Source organism: Tremella mesenterica, assembly GCF_000271645.1.
Source record: "Tremella mesenterica DSM 1558 unplaced genomic scaffold TREMEscaffold_13, whole genome shotgun sequence".
In the NCBI taxonomy this organism is placed as follows: Eukaryota; Fungi; Basidiomycota; class Tremellomycetes; order Tremellales; family Tremellaceae; genus Tremella; species Tremella mesenterica.
The window spans coordinates 816331-838797 of record NW_006711237.1 but is presented as its reverse complement, the minus strand read 5'-3'; the positions used below and the strand labels follow the sequence as shown (position 1 = coordinate 838797).

Sequence of the window (22467 nt, the reverse complement as noted above, 5' to 3'; positions counted from 1 at the left end):
TGGTGAAAGAGGCCGAGGTGGGGGGTTTGGAGGTGAGGGGGATGCCGTCCGAGAAGGACACAAAGGGATTCTCTTTCCGGTCCGGGGTGATGTAGATGTGGATGCGAGACGAGTATGAGGGGGTATGGTAGATGATGATGGCGGTGATGTCGATGGATCGGCAGGAGGTGGGGTCAATGGGGGTGGATTGAGAGGTGGGGTCGATGATGGTGGATTTGAAGGTAAAACTGATGGTGGTGGATGTGGAGGTGGAGTCGACAGTGGTGGATTCGGAGGTGGGGTCGGTAGTAAACGAGTCGATCGACCCGTAGGTGATAACCAGGGAGGAGGAGGCGATGACGATGGCAGGGATGACGAATGAAGAGTTGCCCATGGGTAAGACCAAAGTAACCCGTCGGTCGGTCACGTCTGGACATGATCCTGATGTTGGAGCGGATACCAAACAAGATGCCTCTGCCAGGTTTTCGAGAGTGGTAAAACGAGGTAAAGTGGATGGTGGGTGTATGTAGTGGTGGTATATGTAGTGGTGGTACTTAGTAGCCTTATCTTTCCATCTTGTTGTCAATGACCAAGCAACGCATCTAGTTTGACAACGACAACAACAACATCCCAAACAATGACGGCACCCGCGGACCTCTGTCTCATCCCTGGTCTGAACATTTCCTCTGGTGAGTCAGACTAGAGAGAACACTATTGAGAAGACTTTATCTGCGTACTTCTTCCTTCCATCACGTATCGGCTGATCGCTCACTCTCTCAGCCGCAGACACTCTCTATCAACGCGCTCTTCAAGACGTCTTCCTAACCCGTTTCGGTCCCTTGTTGGTAAGTCCCAGTCTCATACAAACTCTCCCATCATCATCATTTTGTTTGTTAACCCTTCTCATCCTACCTCATGGGAAAGAAAGTTGAAAACTCACTTTTTCGCAGATATCGCTCAACCCCGGTAAACCCGTCGAGCAAAGTAAGTAAGAGCGATGAATTTCATTCTCAACCTTGGTTCTCACAACCTCAACCTCTTGGACACCACACCCTCTTTGTTCAGAGTGCAGTGTTAATGTTTCACAGTCAGCCAAGAAGATCTCGTCGAGAGATACCATCCGACTACCGTCCGTACCACTCAAGAAGGCATTTCCTTCCTCTCCGACCAGCCTCACATCTTTGACGTTTGTACACAGATCTACAATGGTTTGGTACTCGGTCAACCTCTTCAGGTCATCGAACATACGGGAGAAACGTGAGTTTTTTCTTTTCAAAACCTTTTCATCATATTCAAATGGTATCATTTCTTTCCTTTCCCCAATCGGTCCATTGGGTTTTTTTTCCCCTTTCTTTCTTTCTTTCTTTTGGTTTTCTGTCTCCTTTCTCTCATGTGTTTCGATCAGATAAATCATTTCCCAATCGGTTATCGGTTCATGGTTCATGGTTCATGTTTTGATGAAACAGGGGAGCGGGCAAGACTTACATAACGACGTTGGAATCGCTCTTCTTCCTCTACCCTCCGCCTCATCTGCATCATGTCCAAGGACGATATTCGTTATCTTGGTTGTTACAAGATGGCATACAGCTCATCGAGGAACCCTTCGTGTCATCTCCCCCGTTAGCTTGGAATCATTTGGTGCTCTCGGCATCCCTCCCCACGCCATCGTCGTCTCCCTCGGTAGTTGCGCAGCATGTAGAATATGTAAGTCGGCATGTATCCGATCTTCCCCCAAGAAACATGTCTACGTCATCATGATCCCTCACGTGCAAGATGGAGAGACGGTGGTGGGTGAAAGCGATGGCGATGGCGATGGCGATGGCAATGGCGATGGCGATGGCGATGGCGATGGCGATGGCGGCAAGGTGGTAGGAGATGGCGTAAAGGACACTGGAGGAAACTTTATCTACGTCTTGGAATCAAACCTTCGTTTAGACGGTAAATCTTCCAAGATACAAAATTTGAGATTAGAACGTGACTTGACCTTAGGGGTCTCCCCATTTGAACAAGGTGAGTTGAAAAAAAAAACTCTTTGCATTCTTTTCGTTTCCATCCTGACACTGATCGCTGATCGCTGACTCGCTCAGAGGGAACCCCTTCACGAGAGAAACAACAAGATCAAGAACCGTCTACCTTTACCCATCAGGCATCTTTCAATCTTGGGGAGGAATACGCTTTCGAACATTTCTCAAATCATGAATCCTACGACCCATCCCCAGAAAAACAACTTGACAAGATGGAAACCCCTCATACGCCAAGCCCTGAGATATCATCTGTGAAAGCGGTCAACGATTCCCTCCAAAGTCCATCCATCGTCATTATGCAACCTCTCTCCTCGGTGGAGACCACCAGCCAGGATGGAAAGTCGGATACGAAGAAGAGAAAGCTGTCGTTCGGTTCCTCTTCCAATCAAGACAAGATATCTCCGACCGTGAGGCGGACGAGATACGTCAGAATCAGTGTGGATAAGGACAGATCCGGAATCACCACATCGGTCATAAGGAACGTCCAAACGACCCAAGGTGACGATGACGACGAGGAGAAGGAGGCAAGTCCTACTCGGGACGCGATACCTACTGGAAATGGCTAATGAGACGGTGGGAAAATCACTTCGAAAAAACCAACGCGACGCGATGGAACATGATCAACACATGTCACACACTCTCGAACGGTTGGAACAATTGGAAGAGATGATCCAGCTCGAAAAACGAAAGATGACACAATCGCAATTTGACTCGAGGTCCGCCGAAGACAGATTGAACCGGGAACGAGAAGAGGTCAAACGTTTGAAAGTTGAGAACCCTTCGTTATATGAGACTGTGGAACGAGAGAAGAGAATGATGGTGGAAATGTCGACCAGACTCAAGGAATTGGAACAGTCACGTTTGGTCCACGAGGAGAGGCAGATTAAGGAATTGGAACAGTTACGTCTGATTCACGAGGAGAGGCAGAATGAGCTGAGACGAGAGTTGGGAACCGTTCGGTCGTCCATGAGGGACATGACGGAAATCTCAGAGGGTCGGCTAGAGTGGATCAAGAAGGGTTTCAAGGTAGGATCGGAATCGGAATCGGAATCAGGATCAGTGGCAGACAGGATGATATCTTGGTTGACGGATGGCAAGAAGATGTTGTCATGATATTTTGTGTTTGCTGCGACTCTTCTCTCGTCGGTCTTTAATCTTTCGTTGACTCACTCGCGGTAACTAACTCGGATACGGCGGTGATCTTTTACATTTGGAGTGGGTTTAGTCGATAGTCGATAGTCGATAGTTGCTGTCACTCGAAGTAGTTTCAAATGGTCATCGAATTCCCATCAAATACCACCTCTTTGTCTTTTCCTTTCTTAAGCCAGGATGAACTCTAACTTGGTCAGAGACCTGGCCGCGGTACAAGATCTAGACCTCTCCCTCGGTTAGTAGTGATCTCTTGTGCTCCTCTGAGGGTGATCGCAGCTCACTCTTCAGCCGCCGAAACGCTCTTCCAACGGGCTAAAGCAGGTCATTTCCTAACTACATTCGGTCCTTTATACGTCAGTCTATCTTTCTCCCTTGACTCTTTCATTCCCCGCTGACCACTGACAGATCTCTCTCAATCCCGGTACTCGTCAGTCGAACGACCTCTCATCCCTCCACGTCGACCACCACGCCACCACTCCCACTCATGGCCACCCACTCCCCTCGGCTCAACCTCACATCCATGACGTCTGCCGTAAAATCTATCATGGTCTCTCCCGTCGTATGCACCTCCAGATCATTTCAACACTCCGGAGAGACAGGAGCTGGCAAAACCCACTTGACCAATCAACAATGTCACTTCTTCTTTCGAACCGACCGTGATGCCATGTCGTCAAAGCTTGACCAAGGCATCCAACTCATTGAATGCTTCGGTAACGCTTCCACCAGGCTCAGCGACAACTCTAGTCGTTTCGCCAGCAGCGTCACCATCACTTTTGACACCCGTAACCCATCGGAACCCTTGCCCACCCAGGTGGAAATAGACGTGTTCGCTTGGGAGAAAACTTGTGTGATCGTACCTCGTGTGGCCGAAAGCAACTTTCATCTTCTCGAAAGCTTTGCTCTTTCCAAAAACCTGTCTCTCCCCAGATCCAAGTCCAAATCCGACTCGACCGCCCTCCCCCAACTAAGCTCTCCGTCTTGGACTCGGATCTCCACCCTCTTGGCTTTGTTTTTCGACCACGAAGAAGTGTCTCAAATCGAATTCATCCTCGACAACATCCTCGACCTGTTGATCGAGCAAGACCCACGAGGCATACTCGTCGCTGGGTACATGTACGAGACCCTCTTCTCATCCGTCGTCCGTAAAGTCAACGAGGCCCTCGGAGCGAATACAACACCACCTTCCCAAAATGGTAAAGTCATGCTTGTGGACAGCCCAGGTTTCGAGCTTGTCGATCATATGGCTCTCGATCAATTCCTCTACAACACATATGGTGAGGTCATCCACGCCTCCCTGCTCGACACTCTCTCACACTCTCTCCCTTCCCAAAGGTCGGCATGATCATCTTCAAAAGGTCGGACCAAGATTCGTCACTGTGCTCGCGGCTCTCAGTCAGGTCACTGGAATCCAAGGTTCCGGTCTCGAGGATCTGTCAGAAGCACTGGTAGAACTTCAAAGTGAGATCGATCCCATCGCTCATCTCGACACGTCAGATCCTGCGACGTTGACCGTCAAGCATTTCGCGGCCACGGTCCGATAATCAGCTTCGGATATGCTCCTCTGTAACGCCGCCATGGATCCCGAGTTTGTAGTCAATCACGTTCACAACCTTGACCTCTCCGTCTTGGCCTCATCCTTGTCCAAGGCAAGGAAGGCAGCAGGAAGATCTAGAGATTTCACAACGTGGTCCCGCTTCATCTCGATTGAGATACCATCTCCGTCTGCTCGTCAACCATCTCGTCGGCGCCGATCAGGTCATACATGTGCATTGCATCCGACCTTTTGGTCCGGTATCAAGTCATCCGACAGCAGCGGGCCAAGAGGAGTGTCACGGCCGCCGAATAACTTCTTTCCAATAGACCAACGGTCGACGAACCTCGGCTAACTTGGTGGTCCTAATTCGATGTCTCACCCAACCAGGAGGGCGCAGGCGTCGAAAGGAGTGTAACTACGGCGTACTTCGGCGTAGTTACTCTAAATGGGATTTTGTTCTACTGATGGCGATGTATCTCGATTGTATATAGCTATCTCTATCTGACTTTCACTACTGACAACAATCAAGGATCGCTGAAGAACTTCAGCGATCTTCTCAGCTAATATTGTTTACTCCCCCTAGATCTTCACCCAACCCCCTCGCGCTTAGACATACTTCAACGCACTTCGTCCAACTTCCCCGAGTCTCGGCCGTCCTTCCCCGTCCTTCGACTAACTCCGCCTAACATCACCGCACTTCTGCTCCCATTGTCCCTAGTTCTCCTAACTCCGCCTAACTTCGCTGTACTTCTGCTCCCATTGTCCCTAGTTCTCCTAACTCCGCCTAACTTCGCCGTACTTCTGCTCCCATTGTCCCTAGTTCTCCTAACTCCGCCTAACTTCGCCGTACTTGGTCTCAGATGTCCTAAGTTACGTGTGGGGTGACGAGGTTAAGACATGATAGGGGTTTTGATGGTCAAAGGAGGGTCATTGCTGGTGGAATCTGAGGTGTCACGACGTAGTTCGTGACAAGGAGAGAGAGTATCAGAGGGACACGGTGACGGACCAATTGTTGAATGGCGCATTCGACAATATCCTTGGCCTCATCAGTCAGTCATGTTTTCGTCCATCGTTGTCGTGAGCTAGCTGACTCTCAAGCTTTGAACCATCGTCCTGACGTACCCGTGAACATGTCACCAGTCGTCCCTCTCGCGCCTGTGGCTCGGGACCAAATGGATCGCAAGAGACTCGGACGGGTCGGCGTAGATGATCCATTGTCTATAACGCCATTACAACGGCTTCCGAATGTCACTTCGCTGCAGACGGTCAGGAATGCCAGTCAGGGTGCCGTTCTCTCCATCCGTGACGTCGCCCGTGATCTTCTTCCCAGCCTGGAGGAACAGATCGTCGGACAGGGACGAGAGATGAAGTCGTTGACCAAGCAAGTCATCCTGCTCGGCGAGCACAATCCCGAGCTCGCTGATTGCAACTCGGCACTGGCAACGGAAAACGCAGATTTGATCAGGACGGTGGACATGACGGGAGAAAAGCTCCAAACGGCTCAAGAGAAAATCAAGGTGTTGGTGGAGACCACGTTTGAACTGAAGAATCAATTGGAGACGTCGGAGAAGAAACAACAAGCAGCTGAATCCGAACTGCAAGCAGCTGAATCCGAACTGCAAGGATCAAAGGCTCAACTGGTGATATCCGACCGACGTGCCGAAACATCCGCCGAAGAGCTCAAGTCGGTCCGAGAACGACTGGGAACCAAGATGGATGACCTGACGGCGAACCGTGTGGAGCTCAAGGATCGGTTGATTCTCCAAGAACAAGGTAACCTACGACACACACTCGACCTGTTGTTCTTCTGGACAACGGACAATGACACGGACATGTCCAACCTGGACTAGCTCGCCGCCGACCTCGACCACACTTTCGCAACGTTCAGCTACGATCTCGAGGTCAAGGTCGACCATCTGGCCATGACGCTCAAGACCATCTCGGAGACGGGGCACGTTCGACATCAGGTCATGCCCCTGATCGGGGTGTTTGAGCGTTGGATCGAGCTCGAGCGTGAGCGAGAGGGACAGCCGGATAGCACGTCCACCTCCACGTCCGGGGAAACTCTGCGCGTCCGGTTGGAGAAAATGGTGAATGAGGCGAGGGATAAGACCCGTCTCCGTATCCCGGTTGAATTGAAAGAGTCGACGGACAGGTGGAAATCGTCTGGGTTGTTGACGGAGAACAAGGTGGGCTCCATGTTGAGATACCTCGTAGACGGAGGAATGATGCCCTCCGATCGCAAGTCTCTGCTGAGGGACCCATTGCGTGAGTTCGTCAGGGGACTAGAGAGGGATGGTTTGGCGTCGGGTTTAAACAGGGATCGAATGAAGGAGATGATGGGTGAGTCGTCCGATCGTTTTTTTATTTTTGTTTTTTTTCCATCACTTCCGTCTTATCTTCCCTTTCGTCACCCTTCCCTTCCGTTTTCATCAAGGACCGAAGAGAATGTGAATGTTGTTGTTGTTGTTGTTGTTGTTGTTGTTGTTGTTGTTGTTGTTGTTGTTGTTGTTGTTGCTGATGGGTGTAGAAGATTTGGGAGAAGCCACGAGCTGGTTCTGAGGTCAATAATGTGAAACATGGAAAAATGAGCATGAGTGATGATCCAAAAGCTCTTCTCTTTACATTGTCATTGTCATTGTCAATTATCATTATTAGTTATATACCATGTTATTTCCTGGCCTATTCATTGTTCATGCATTTTTCCATACTACCCATGTCCAGTGGGATATATATAACATCAGTCATCAGTCGTAGATCTAGATTTCTAGTTTTCTATTTCTAGAAGAACCCAGGGGAGGGATAAAGATATCAATAGGTGGAAGTGATAAAATACCTTCTGATGAGAAAGAAAGAAAGGATAAATAAACATCAAGTCACTTGTCACTTGTCCATCAGATAACCCGCTATTGCCATTTTGGATAAAACAAAAAATGACAATTGAGAGAACTACATATTCGGAATTGATATCACGTCGTTTTCATGGACCGAATCACAGGCTTTGTTAGTTTAATGTCCGAGGGGGATTTCCCCCCGCCGGAGATCATTAAATGACTTTTTGTTGTCGAGACATCATCTGAGAGGGAAATTCCCCGCGGGAGGTGATAGTGTCCGAAGGGGAAATTCCCCCGCGGCCGCCGGAATTGATGAAATGTCTTTTTGTTTTATGCGAGACATCCCGAGAGAGAATTTCCCCGCCGGAGGAAACACCCCGAATCATACGTGTCCGAGAGGCAGATTTCCCTGCCGGACGGACGCCGGATTAACTCTCGAGACAAATCATGTGGCCAGCGGCGACACATGTGCAAGTGACAGGTTTCACTGAGAGATAAAGATTCCATGGGTCCACGGAGCTACCTTGAAAGGCGGGAGACGGACCTGTCAATTTGACAGGTTGGCAAACGCTAGTAATCATTTTGTATCTTTCAATTCATACTCGGTCACACCGTTTATACGCTCTCTCTCTGGTAGACACCAAGATACGTTCCAGGAAGAAAGGCAATTTAGTTGTTGTATGTAGAAAATGTGCAGGTGAATAGGATGACATTGAGACAAAAGCTAACCACACTTTGGCTTATCTTGCAACATGACATTTTGCAACATGATAACTAAACCCTTGACCCCCCGTCACACAAAGATACTTAGCCGTCGGATTAAACATGGTTTCAAACACCGAGTTTGGAGGTAGAAAGAAGATTTACATGTGTACATGTGTACATGTTGCTGATCTGACTTGATGAGGTTATTGATAGTTAGAAAACGATAGGTACGCCGAGGATTGCGGTGTTTTCCTACGCAGGACGGTTCAACCTGGTAGAAAGCCTGATTTGTCTATATAAACCCTACTTAGTACTTTGTAGTCTTCTTTAGTTCTTGATCAAAAGTCATTTCCATTGCCACCTTTTTGGAGTCCAGTCCATCCCAGTCCAGTCCAGTTCCCTCTAGTCTTGTCAGACAAGCCAGAGACATTCCTTGGGTCACAGTCCCATTCCTTGTTGGACTCAGTCTTGTTATCTTAAGTATATTCCTTGTCACTCCTAGTCCTTGTCCCTCCTAGTCCTTGTCCCCTTGTCCTTTGTCCTCTGTCCCAGGGTGGGCAGTATCCTTGACACCCACTGAATATCAGTGACACTGTTCCAGCCCAAAGAGGACCAGAATACACTCACACCAGCTATATCTTCATCAGAAAGCTCAGGAAATTCCCTCTTGAAAATACCAAGCTGTTGTCTCCTTTGCTTGATGGTTCTCTCACTACATCCAAGGAATTCTTTGATTTCACCATCAGTGAAGCCCTCGGCACATAGGTCTACAAGCATAGGGGTATCGATCACTAATTGCCATATGCCAGTTGGACTCATCTCCCACAATCTGCCTGGAGGAGTGACAGGATTTCCAAGAGATATCAGATGTTGATCTTCAATGGTTTGCAGGAGATTCAGTACATCCTGCAGGTACGCACAGATTCTCAGATACAATGGAGGTGGTAAATATGGTTCAATCTCACATATGTCGAGGAGGAGACAAGACATGTCATCAATGTGAGTGGGGGCCAGATCAATATCAAACTCCACGACTTTGTTGTTGTTGATGAAAGTGACTACGGGAGATGTGTAATGGTTGACATTGGACAAGACTACCTGATAGTCTGCGGGAGTCACAAGTTGATCCTGAATGTCAATGAGGTTCATTGAGATCAGAATAGATGGCAAGTCAGCTCACCATGAAGCAGGCTGGTGGCAAAGAGCCAAAATAGTGAACCGAGTAGAAAAAGGTGTAAGAGGGGTGAGAGTGACAGAAGATGAGCAGTAATAGGTAACAATGACGGCAATGAACAAACAGTGACGGAATGTCGATGAGACTCATTGACAATGCAGTGAGATAGCGGGATACAATGACGGGTAGATGACAAGGCAACAGCAGCGGGTGTGGTTGAAGTCGATGAACCTCATTGAGATTCAAGGTGGAATTAGAAAATCAAAAACAATCCGCGGCCAAAAAAAAAGAAAAAAAAGAAAAGAAAAGAAAAGAAAAGAAAGGAAATGGCCCCTTGCGCGGGCCATAGATATTGGCTTTTGTTAACTTAACATTGTTCATTATACTATCACTATCACTATCACTTGGCACCGTCACTGGCATGTCCTCCCCCACCGTCCCCGTCCATGGCCGTCGTTCCAGGCTGTCGGACCATTCCCAGTCATCCACCGTCACCGCCGTTGATCACTCGCCCGCCGACGCCGACTGGCATCTCCTCTCCCCTGCCACTCATCTCCAATCCATCCAAGGGAGCTTTGCGTCCCGTGTCAAATGGTCCCACTCCATGCCTGATTCTTTCCCTGATCATCTGTCCGACACGCTCCAGATGGACTGGTTCGAGGAGGTCGACGAGGACGAGGTCGACGACGACGAGTCAAGGGCAAGCACAGGGACGATCATGGTCCCTACCGCAAAGGGAATCTCAGAGACCAAGATCAACGGTCTTCTCGCTTCGTCTTTGGGGAGTTATTGGATGAAGAGGAACGGCGTGTCGGTCGGGGCCACGACGGACAAGGTGTTGACGCAGTGGGCTCCTGGTCATTCAGACCCAGAAGGCCGAGGTGAAGACGAAACACTCTCTTGGGGTAATTCACCATTCCAACGAACGATCCGACGTCTACGTGTCCAAGCGGGTGATCTAAAACTCTTGCACCCTTCCACGGACGCACATCTGAGCTCTCTCGGTCCTTCCGACGTCATGACGGCCACGCAGACCTCGACAACGTCTGACCCATGGCAGGGAGAAGGGCCAGGGGAGCTCGCTTCGTCCAACGGCTTGGTCAAACCCGACCTTTTCATCTTTGGTAGAGCCGGTGAATCCCCCCCGACTGTCAAGAACAAGGACGAGAGCAAAACATGGGCTTCCCCCAACGCGAACCCGACCTCGATAGGTTCTCTCACGATGGAAAGAAAAGACGATCCAGCCTTGGCCCGACATGGTTTCTGTCAAGAGCTGGGCTACCTCAAGACGGCTCACGAGACCTTTGGTGCTCACTTTGGTGTGTTCATGTATCGTTATCGTTATTGTCGGATGGCCATGGCGCAGGATGGTACGGTGATCATCGAATCTAGTTCTGTCATAAGGGAATTACTCCTCGAGCGGCAAGATGATCCCCCTCCCTCTACCTCTCCTTCGGATTCGGATTCGGATTCGGATTCGGAATCGTACTCTGATCACCCATCGCCCACAACCCCGATCCGACCTCCATCTTCACCCACGCCAAGACGTTCTCAAACGTCGGCAACCCCACCCGTCCTGATCCCGCTCCCCGATCTACTGAACCGACTCGACAACGCACTCACCCTCGCCCTCCTCCCGCCGTCTGGCTCGTTGTTCCACGAGGACGGCAGCCGTAACGGTCCCGGTCAGCAGACCCTCTGGGACCTGTTCCGTCACTCGTTCGCCCTCGTCCTGGCTCATCCCGTCGGCGGAGGACGGCTGGTGACCCCCGCCGCGTGGGGCGCCCTCGTCGTCGGGTGGGGACAGACGGCGGTGTCGGCCTGGAAGCACGAGACGGCGTTGGCGCTGGCGGCCAAGGTGTACAGCAGGGTCGGGAGGAAGGTCAAGTTGGGATTGGGAGACGTTGGGCGGTCGGACGATGGTCGAGATCAAGAGGGGGATGGAGATGGAGATCAAGGGGGGGATGGAAGTGAAGATGACGAGGAAGATGGAGGTGAAGATGACGAGGAAGATCGTGATGAATATGGAGATGCAAGTCAGGATGAGAATCAAAGTCGAAACGATCAGAGTGAACATCATCGTTAGTCTTTCACTCTTTCTCCCTTCTCTCTTTCTTTCTCTCTTCTTTCTTTTTTCTCGGAAACTCGACATACATTTACATACATCAAAACCCATAACATCACCTCTCCTCCACTCGGTTTCCAATCTCCCATCGGATAATGTAATGACCGGACAGAAGACGACAACGTCGGTTCGGGCTCGACCGATACGTTCCACAAGAGTACGAGTACGCCCATCGGTCGACATGTGCCTGGTGGATTGGGACATGTACCGGGTGAAGGACGACGACTTAGGAGCCGTGAGCTTTCTCTTTCCTTTCTTTCTTCATGACCTCTTTTCTTTCACTTTTCCGTCATGTCCATTCCCATTCCCCATTTGCCCACACTTTCTTCCCTCTACGTACAGAAAACAGAGAGAAGGGGATCTTTCATTCTCGCAAACAAACAGAGAGAAGAGGATCCGATCCGACTCTGCCCCGCCGCTTGACGGCCATTGTTTCTTTTGCACCCTTGATCAACCCCGCGTTTTTCCTCTTGCTTTTTGCTTTTTGCCTTTTGCTTTCTTTCGACCCGTCGATTTGTCCCGGTGATATGTATTTTGTATGATATCATGCCCGACCTTTTCTCCTTTTCTCTTTTTCTCCTTGTGCACCTTTGTTTCTTCTCGGACGATGACCATGACGATGATACGTACATGGCTGGGCTGACACCGTAAAGTCTACTTGGCAGATTCCCAAACCCTAATCGTCCAAGCTCTGTGTTCATCCCCCTCTCCATCACCCCGTCCACTCGCTTCCTCCAACGTCTTGTTAGTCGCCCCCTCTCAATTCGACCAACTGGTCCGGATGGCCCAACGGTCATTATGGGCGTCGACCAGCACCAGCACCAGCACCCAGCGGCGACCCTCAGAGTCAAAGGCAGAGTCGAGGGGGCTGGTGGGATCGTACGACGAGACCTCTTGTTCTTTGGCGAAAACGAAAACGGAACCGGTGAACCACTCTGTCGTATGGCCCCATGTCGAGTCGGACGTATGAACGGTGAACCACTCCGAGTCGGACATGTGGGCAAAGGAGAGAGGTAGAGGTCGGATTGAGATATGAGATGTGCAAGGGGGGGTTGGGTTGGAGATGTTTTACAAACGGTGCGATTGCGCAGAGTGATGTGTGATGTGTTGCTGTGGCTTTCAAGAGCGTGGGTTGGAGGATACGAAAACCACCCCCACCTCGGATCTTTTCCTTTCTGTCATGGCTCAATCATCAACCGGAACTGTTCTGTTATGTTGTGTTGGTACATCGGCATGGTCTCGTATGAATAGAATAGAATCAAACAGTAAAGTCCGCTCCTCGCTCCTCGACCATATCAATGTCATTCATCGACCGCCGCCAGCTCGACGCGGCCCGCGGCCCCTCCTGGCCTCCATACCAACCCCCTCGGATCATGTGAAGACGTCCTCGAACAGGTGTACGCCTACGTCGCCGCCGCCCCATACGCCTACCATCGGAATTTGGATTCTATCGCTCATGTCATCCAATCCATGTCACATCTCGGCATGATCGTTTCTTCTCCACCTCGTACTCGTACTCCCCTTGCTGGCTCTTCTACATCTACTCTTCCTCCTGGCCCTTTGACATCTGCTCCTCCTCCTGGCTCTTCTACATCCACATCCACACGGTACTTTCCGATCCCTAACCTCGTGTCTGAATTCCAACACGATGAGGGACTACGTTCGTTCCTCTATCATGCGGATCATCTCCTTTCCAAACCCAAAGGTTCCGCCCCCGACGCTCCCCACGACTTCAACTCCTCCACGGCCACTGGTTCAGATGGAGATGGAGATGGAGCACCGTGGCAGCCCAATCGTTCAGACGGCCACCCACAAGACGGACCGACCTCATTCACCGACATGACCCTCTCGTCCGACACGCTCCACCTCGGTCTCACGCTGGTGCGGAGACGCACGCTCCACATACCGGACGTCGACCGGGCGATCGTGGAGAAACGACGCGAGCTCAAGGACGTGGAGACGCGGATCGAGGCGGACGGGAGGATGATGGTGGAACTGGAGATGAAGCTCAAGGAGGGGAGGGAGCAACTGGAGAATGTGATGCGGACGCGGCAGGTCGAGGAGATGGGTTTGAGGGATATCTGGAGACGGTTAGGCGGTCTGGTCGGGGTGGGTCGGATGGAATGCCGCTGCATCTCCCGCTTCATCATCATCGTCCACACTCACTCCTTCTTCACCTCGTCGTCCTGATAAATCATCACCCCACGGTATCGGTCCTTCCGGTCGACCACGTACATGTGCAGACTTAAGATTGCTTTGGGAATGCTACGAGAGGAAAACATTCTCGCCCGTCAGTTGTTACGTCGCCAAAGACTTTTCGTATCCTTCTTCCATCGTCGAGAAGATGCCGACGGTCGATCGGGAGACGAGATCGGGATTGGGTATGGGTACGGGAACGGAAACGTCAACGTCGACGACAGGGGGAGAGGGAGAGGAAAAGGAAAAACACAGATCGGGAGATGACGTGAGAAATCTCGCGGGTTCATCCGGAACCAAGCAAAAGGAGATGGTGGAATCGGAACAAGAAGAACAATCTAAATCCAACGTGCAGCGCGGAAAACCGACGAGAAAGAGAGAACAAGAAGAAATCTTCGTACCACCTCACCTCATCATACCCATTCTTTTTATCTCACCATGATCTATATGTTGGTCTGGAAGTTCTCACCCACGTATGCATCGTCGGAGAATGATCACGGTCATGGTCCGGGTACGGGTACGGGTACGGAGGTTGCAATTGAGGGTGACGGAAAGGTAAAAGGACGAAAGGCTGAAAGAAACATTTACATTTCTCCGAGCGGAGGTCCGGAATCGGTCGAGGGTGGGTGATCGGACAGGAGCAGGAGCAGAGGAGGAGGATCGTCGGAAGGAACGAATCGCGTGGAACATGTGGATTGGGTCATGGAGAAGGAATACCAAGGAGAAGGAGAAGGAGAAGGAGAAGGGTTGGATGGTTTGGAATACGAATACGGTGGTTCTTTCACGGACTTCAAGAAATTCGTTCAGGTCAGTGTCTCTTGCCTACCACTCATTATGGTAAGAGAAAGGTTCAGTGCTTTTGTGCTTTTATGCTTTTCGTTTTGTTCCTTTTTTTTCTTTCCCCTCTTTACTCCTCTTCTTTATCGATTCTTCTTTCTTTTTTGTGTACTTCCCCCTGTTCTTTATCGATATCATATCTAATCTCACCCCCCTTATTCTTTCTTTTCCCTCCTCTTCTTTATCGATCTCCTATCATCTTCCCTATTCTCACCCAGTCAGTCCTCCTGTTGTCCCGTACCGTCTTTGGTCACACTCCCCCTTGCCCTATTTCCTTCCACACAACCCACAACCCACCCAGGAGAGGGGTATCATCATATCTCAATCCATCGAACTATGACACAGAAAACCATCGTCTCCCAACCCAACCATCCATCACCTTGAGACTTGCCACTCGCAACTCGTGACCCGTACCCACAGACAGACAGACAGACAGACAGACAGACACGTCCACTCTCCAGACAGACTGACGTCCAGACCCGGATAACCGATCCGAAACCCGAAACCATCCTACGTCGCTATCGCCTCCACCTGCACCGTTATTGTCCCCGCGCACCCTTCGCATGGAGCCTCACCCGAGGTGGAGAGAGACCCCGACCCGACCAATAGCCTCTTTTCCACCATTCACCCGAATTGCCAGAAGAGGTCGGGTCTATCCTGGATGCATCCAATGAACTCGCATCCGTCGGACAAGATTGAGATTGACGCGTTGAGATTGACGTCACGTGGGGGATATGCGATCCAGATCCACTCTCATTCTCATCCTGTCAAAGATGGGACAGGGGTCATGTTGCACGTGGAAGATCCTGGCGACGGATCTTCACCGAATGTCTTCGTCCTCTCCTCGGCTTTCACTCGCACGAAAGGCAATGGTCATGGGGCAAGGGGAGAGAAGGATGGAGGTATAGTGGGGAAGAAGGAGGAGGAAAAGGGAAAACCGGAAATGTCTCCAGAACGATCCGATTCAAATTCAAATCCATCGGAAACGGCAATGGGCATGGAAACGGCAATGGCACTGGAAATGCAAAATTCCACAGAGGGGGAGATGATCATGGTCTCACGTAAACGTCGTCGGAAATCAAATGCCTCAACCATACCGTTTAAACGTACACGTACATGTACGCCTATCGATGGAGATTCTAGAATGTCGGATACGGATCCGGACCACGGTTTCGAGGGCGATGATGATGATGATGATGAATCATTGTCTGTATCTGAACGGACGGACGGGGACGGGGATGAACGATGACATTCCGAGAGGGAGATGACGGACGGGGACCAAAGTCGTGAAGGAGATGATTTGGATCCTTCGTCAAGGTCTGACCCAGTACCGACGAATGAACATGATCTCGTCATGAGATTGGGATTCGGAAATCAACCTTCTACAATGAAATCGACGGGTTTTGATCCTGAAACGGGAACGGAAAAGGAAAAGGAAAAAGAAACGGGCATGGGCATGAGGATGAGGATGGAAACAGAACACCTCATCTCGGAAATCACCACTCTGCTTCAAGCCGAAATCATCCTCTCCTCTCTGACCGCTACGAGTGGGGCTCATGAGCGGACGGAAGATGATCCGTGTATCCTCGGTTGTCCTATCGGACAAAGTGGCGTATTGGACAAAAGGTTGGACTGGAATTTCGGAGAGGATGATGATGATGGGATGGTTTCGGGAAAGGGAGAGGGAGAGGGTTTTTCACCGTTTGAGAAATCTAGATCTAGAGCTGACATATCACCACCACCACCATTATCTCCGTCGCCACCACCGCCACCATTATCATTATCATCATCAATACCGCCACTGATACCATCAATCTGAAAAGACCAGTAGCTTCGTTCGAAATGCATGTACTATTGAAATTCAAATAAGCCCAGGTGTATTACCTCTTGTGACTGAGTGACCCAAGGGACGTGAGATCACTTCAGCCACCTTATTTGGGCTATTTTGTGTCACAGACTACGTCGTGACGCCCCAAAATTCCATCAACAACGACCCTCCTTTGACCGGCAAACCTCCACCACACCTCGACTTCCTCGGTTCACATGTGACTCAGGATATCTGACACCAACGACGGCAAAGTACAACAGGACAAGTCGTCAGGCATCAGGAGTGTAAGTACGCTGAAGGGTGGCGTACCTAAGGGGAAGTATGGTGAAGTTAGGAGGAAGTACCGCGCAGTCAAGAGAGGTTAGGAGAAGATAGACGGGTCAGGGAGCAATAGGATCAGAAGTACAGCGAAGTTATGCGATGATAGTCAAAGGGAGCTAAAGGTGGTCGGGGAATCAGGGATGTAGACCGAAGTACGGGGGAGTACGGCTGAGCTCGAGAGGGTTGAGTGAACATCTAGGGGAAGTAGATACTATTAGCTGAGGAGATTGCTGAAGTTCTTCCGTGATCCTTGATTGTTATCAGTAGTGAAAGAAAGATAGAGATAACTACACCTACATCCAGATACATCACCATCAGTAAAGCCCCAAAATCTAGCAACTTTGGCAAACCTCGTCCAAGTTGCCATCAGATTGAAGTCTGTGCCCTCCTGTTTGCTTGAGACATCGACCCCCGCAGTACGATTTTAGCCGAGGTTAGTCGACTGTCGGTCTTTGAGATAGAAGCTCGACGAGATGTGTGACAGTATCAAGGATCGCTCTTACCGACGACCCGTACAAACCTCGGAGAGGAGCAAAGATTAAATGGAGCCAGAGAAGCAAGTCACGCGAGGCCGAGTAGAGAAAGGAAAACAATGGAAGAGAACAAGAGGAGAGCATTGGAGGAGCTTAGCAGAGCGATGAGACAGCAGCTGGGAGCAGAGGATAGCGTGGGGGGGTCAGTACAAGGAGATGAGTCCATTCCACCCGCACCTTCTAACTCTCCTACCCCTCCCTTTGATACCCTTCCGCCCGTGGGATCCCCAGTTGAATCGGGACAAACCCCATGAGCAAGAGAAAACATTGGAAGTGAGGCGACCTTTGGAGAAGGAGGGACACAGGGAATGATGAGGTTGATGGGGGAGATGAATAGGGAGATGTTGGCTGAAAGAAGGAGAAGGGAAGAGTGGGAGCAGAGAAGAGAGAGAGAGATAGTGGGGGGAATTGTAGAGGGAATCTCAGAAGGGGTGAGGTTCGCCATGGGGCGCCAAACTTTGGCGACCCCAAGCGTAGTTAGTGAATGGAAGGGGATGAAGCAGCCTAACTGTCACGCCTCTCATCCAACTACTATCTCAAAGACTGATGGCCGACAAACCGTGGCTTACTTTGTACCTCAGGGGGGTGATGTCTCACCCAAACAGGAGGGCGCAGACTTTGATCTGGTGGCAACTTCAACGAGGTTTGCAAAAGTTGCTAGATTTTGGGTTTTACTGATGACGATGTATCTCGATGCAGGTGTAGTTATCTCTATCTTTCTTTCACCACTGATAACAATCAAGGATCACTGAAGAACTTCAGCGATCTTCTCAGCTACTAGTATCCACACCTCTTAGATGTTCATCCAACCTGTTCGCGCTTCGACACACGTTGGCCAACCTCCCCAAACCACCGAACACCCGTCCTTCTAATCTCACCTAACTTTGCCTAACTTCCCCATACTTCTTCTGCTCCCTCCATCACTGACCAGCCTAACTTATCCTAACTTCGTAGTGCTTGGTCTGAGATGTCGGAAATGGTGCAATCGGTAACTGCCACATTGTAGCGCTATCGCTATTTCCGCGTATTCCCTCGTCTCATTTCTCACCTCTGTCAATATTGTAGTCTCTCTTTATGCATTCTACTTCTACATCTGACATGAGATGTCCTAGAATCCTTGTAAACCAAAGAGATCGAGAAATGATGGGGGTTTGGTGGTCAAAGGAGGGTCGTTGTTGGTGTACGTCATGACACCCGATCCCAGCCGACTTCACACTGCAAGTGGTAACCATGATAGAGGCCACAATAGCTTTTCCTGCTGCGAAGAGTTTGGACCGGTCGACCCATTACTTCCAGAGAGATCATCACTATGGTGGTATTGTGTCTCAAGCAGTTCCTAATCTGCACTTTGTAACTTTTGAGGACTGCATCTGTACTTTCTCCCCGACCCCAGCCGACTTCAAGCTGCAAATGATGACAATGATAGAGACCACCACAGTGCATCCTGCCGCTAAGAGTTTGGAACGGTCGACTCGTTACTTCTCGAAAAATCATCATTATGGTGGTTTTGTGTTTCAAGCAGTTCTTAATGCGCACTTTTTAAATTTTGAGAATCACTTTTGTCCTTTCTACCCGACCCCAGCCGCCTCGAAGCTGCAAGTGATGACAATGATAGTGGCCACAAAAGCGCATCCTGCTGCAAAAAGTTTGGAACGGTTGACTCATTACTTCTAGAGAAATCATCATTATGGTTGTTTTGTGTTTCAAGCAGTTCCTAATGTGCGCTTTTTAAATTTCGAGAATTGCTTTTGTCCTTTCTCCCCGACCCCAGCGACCAGAAGATCAACCACTGGTTAGGTGTTTGAAGTTTATGGTGGAGTTGTCGCTTGGAACAGCAGGGGGCAACCTACTATGGCTCTTTCAACTACAGAAGCGGAATGGAATTGGCTGTGTCAGACGCGACTCAGCAAGCTGTGTGGTGAAGACAACTGTTGAACAATTTGCAACTAGGACTTGGTGAAGAACCACGCAGACTACTGAACGATAATGCGGGAACAATTGCGCTTGCAAAGAACCCTCACAACAAGACCAAATACATTGACCTGCTACATAACCACATTCGACAGAAGATCGAGGATAGCACGGTCTCCTTGGCGCATGACCCTTCTGCTGAGAACATGGGGGACTTGTTGATAAACGCGCTCCCTTCGGACACTTTTGATCGACTCAGAGAGTTATTAGGGGTATGTGGCGGATCTGCTTGAATGGGGGTGTCGGAAATGGTGCAATCAGAACTGCTTGCTGGGGACATGTCCGCATATTTCCACATCTCATATCTAACATCTGTCAATATTGTACTCTTCATGTACTTTCTACATTTGACCAACTCGATTTGCGCCGGGTCTAGGGAGAGAGTCCTAAAGCAATTCTCAAAAGTTATGAAGCGCACATTAACAACTGCTCATGACACATACGCACCAAAGTGACAATTTCTCCAGAAGTGATGCATCCACTGGTCCAAACACAACGAAGTGTGAGGCGCTGTTGTGGCTTCTACCATGAGTGTGGATTGCAGCATCGTCCGGGGTGGGACCGGGGAGTAAGTACAAAAGAGAGGCTTGAAAGGCACTAATTGCACAAATCAGCAACTGTTCTCAACACAAAACCACCAACGGAACAATGTCTCTAGAAGTAATGGGTCGACCGGTCCCAACTCTTTGCAGCAAGATGCGCTTTTGTGGCCTCTATCATTGTCATCACTTGCCGCTTCGAGGCGGCATTCTGTAGAAGTAATTCATCAACTGTGCCAAAGTCCTCGCAGCAGGTTGCGCTGTCATGGCCTCTATCATTGGCCCAGCAAGCGTGGCGTTATTGTCAGATGTAGAAAGTAGAATGCATAAAGAGAAACTACAATATTGACAGAGGTGAGAAATGAGACGAGGGAATACGCGGAAATAGCGAAAGCGCTCCAATGTGGCAGTTACCGATTGCTCTAATTCCGACACCCCCACTCAAGCGGATCTGCCACATACCCCTAATAACTCCCTCAGTCTATCAAATGTATCTGAAGGAAGAGCCTTTGTCAATAAGTCTGCCATATTCTCTGCTGAGGGAATATGTGACAGAGATACAGTGTTGTCTTCAACTTTCTCCCGAATATAATGATGTCGCAGGTCAATATGTTTTGTCTTGTTATGATGAACCGGATTCTTGGCAAGAGCTATAGTTCCCGCATTATCACTGAGAAGTTTCAAGGGTTCTTGACCAAGTCCAAGTCCCAAATCATCCAGAAGTTGTCTTAACCATACAGCTTGGCGTGTAGCATCTGATGCTGCCATATACTCTGCTTCTGTTGTTGAAAGCGCAACTGTAGGTTGTCTCCTACTTTTCCAAGCAACAACTCCACCATAAACTTTAAAGACATATCCAGTGGGTGATCTTCTAGTGTCCAAATCTCCTCCCCAATCTGCATCTGCATAACCTAATGCAATGCGATTGCTATTCTCTTTGTTGAAGGTGAGACAAAGATCAGAAGTACTACGGATATAACGAAGTAGGTGTTTGACCGCTTTCCAATGTGAGTCATTCCATTTACTAAGGAATCTAGATAAGAGACGTGCTGGAAAAGCAAGATCAGGTCGAGTTATGGTTGAAGCATAGAGAATAGCCCCCACTGCTTGGGCATACGGGCAGTGTTTTGCTTCATCATGTTCTTGATCTGTTGCAGGGATTGGACGAAATCCAGAAGGTAGAGGAGTTTTTGCAGGATTGCAATCTTTCAAGTCAAATCTTTCAAGAAGTGATTCAAAATAATGTTCTTGGGACATAAACAGTTTGTGATTTGTTCTATCACGATGAATGTTGAACCCAAGAAAGTATCCAACTGGACCAGAGTCTGAACACTCAAATTCTGAATTAAGTGTCGCTTTGAAGTTGTCCAACATAGTTCAATTGTTACATGCAATGAGTTGATCATCAACATGTACAGAGAGCATGAGAATGTTATCTCCTTCACGCTTTGAATAGAAACAAGGATCCGCTTTTGTTGGAAGTAATCCTTGAGACTGTAACCACTTATCAAGTGCTTTGTTGAAACATCGTGGTGATTGTTTCAAACCATAAAGCGACTTGCGCAACCAAAGTACTTTGTTTGCTGGGATGTTGGATCCTTCTGGTGGTTGCATGTAGATTGTTTCTTCTAATTCCCCATTCAGGAACGCCGCTTTGATATCGACCTGATCACATTCAAGATCAAAGTGGTTGACAATTGCTAGAAACACTCGAATTGAATCTTTGTGCGCAACAGCAGCAAAGAGTTCATTGTAATCCAATCCTTCCACTTGATTGTAACCTTTTGCAACAAAGCGAGCTTTGTAGGTAGATGGGAGTCCGGTTTCTCCATCTATCTTGCGAGTGTACACCCATCTTCCCGTTAAAATGCGCATTTTTGGATCCAAGTCCACAACTTCCCAGACTTTGTACTTTGACATTTTTGCAAGTTCTTCATCCATGCTTTTTCTCCAACATTCCCATTCTCCTGTATTTTGCGCTTCTCGATAGGAGTTGGGTAGATTTGTGGCTGCAAGCGCATGAGCTGCAAGACTGAATGAGTTATCATCATCATGGAGGTTGAGTTCATCTGAACTTTCAGAGGAGGAAGAGGATTCTTCATCTTCCAAATTTTGCGCAAATTGTCGTTGCACAATTGCATTTTGACGTCTGGGATCACGTTCAAGATTTTGTAAAAACTCATGCTTCTGAATGTTTCTTTGCTCCTCAAGTTGCTCAAAGAGAGTTCGTATGCGCCCCAATGGCTGAGCTTCGTTTTGGTTGATTTCGTCTTGTGGGTCTTGCGCAATTTCATTTTGAATTTTTTCAACTCCAATTGAGATTGTTGTGAATTTTGAATTCGCGTTTTGATTATCTAAGTCCCTGTAAGACGGATTTGACTGATTTTTACAGTGAATATCCGCGTCACTACCAATAATATGTGGTGCAACTTCTAGCTCAGGAACTTCTGGAACTTTGGAGAAATCTGATTTTGTAGCAAAAATGACATCTCTTGTGACCCAAATTTCCTGTGTGAGAGTGTCCAAAATGCGAAAGTTGTTTGTACCTTCTTGGTAACCAAGTAGTTGTCCCTCGCGATAGCGTTGCGCAAGTTTATTGCTTTGTTTATGGTCACGGTGGTAGACTTTACACCCAAATGGTTGAAGATGAGAAAGTCGCTTTTCACTTTTGTACCAAATGTCATCTGGAACTTGTCGCTTTGGACCGCCAGGACA

General features: G+C 49.1%; 4 protein-coding genes across 4 annotated transcripts; 3 read left to right on the top strand and 1 right to left on the bottom strand.

The window, feature by feature from the left end:
- Positions 1-335: 335 nt before the first annotated feature.
- Positions 336-4696, top strand: TREMEDRAFT_65260 (uncharacterized protein; the record flags this gene model as incomplete). The annotated part of the gene is made up of 12 exons (XM_007007380.1): positions 336-495; positions 760-824; positions 930-963; positions 1068-1236; positions 1526-1989; positions 2067-2410; positions 2502-3109; positions 3353-3390; positions 3444-3508; positions 3561-3582; positions 3842-4434; positions 4553-4696. 12 exons carry the CDS (start codon positions 336-338, stop codon positions 4694-4696), a joined length of 2706 nt encoding a protein of 901 aa, XP_007007442.1.
- Positions 4697-5819: 1123 nt separating this feature from the next.
- On the top strand, positions 5820-7251 carry TREMEDRAFT_65259 (uncharacterized protein; the record flags this gene model as incomplete). The annotated part of the gene is made up of 3 exons (XM_007007379.1): positions 5820-6523; positions 6578-7032; positions 7220-7251. The coding sequence occupies 3 exons, from the start codon at positions 5820-5822 to the stop codon at positions 7249-7251; spliced, it is 1191 nt and encodes a 396-aa protein (XP_007007441.1).
- Positions 7252-8726: 1475 nt separating this feature from the next.
- Positions 8727-9377, bottom strand: TREMEDRAFT_65258 (uncharacterized protein; the record flags this gene model as incomplete). Its single annotated transcript, XM_007007378.1, has 2 exons — positions 8727-8804; positions 8856-9377. 2 exons carry the CDS (start codon positions 9375-9377, stop codon positions 8727-8729), a joined length of 600 nt encoding a protein of 199 aa, XP_007007440.1.
- A 446-nt stretch (positions 9378-9823) lies between these two features.
- TREMEDRAFT_65257 (uncharacterized protein) lies at positions 9824-16379 on the top strand (the record flags this gene model as incomplete). The annotated part of the gene is made up of 9 exons (XM_007007377.1): positions 9824-11483; positions 11640-11762; positions 12360-12540; positions 12799-13636; positions 13800-14072; positions 14213-14345; positions 14382-14530; positions 15306-15770; positions 15819-16379. 9 exons carry the CDS (start codon positions 9824-9826, stop codon positions 16377-16379), a joined length of 4383 nt encoding a protein of 1460 aa, XP_007007439.1.
- Between the last annotated feature and the right edge of the window lie 6088 nt (positions 16380-22467).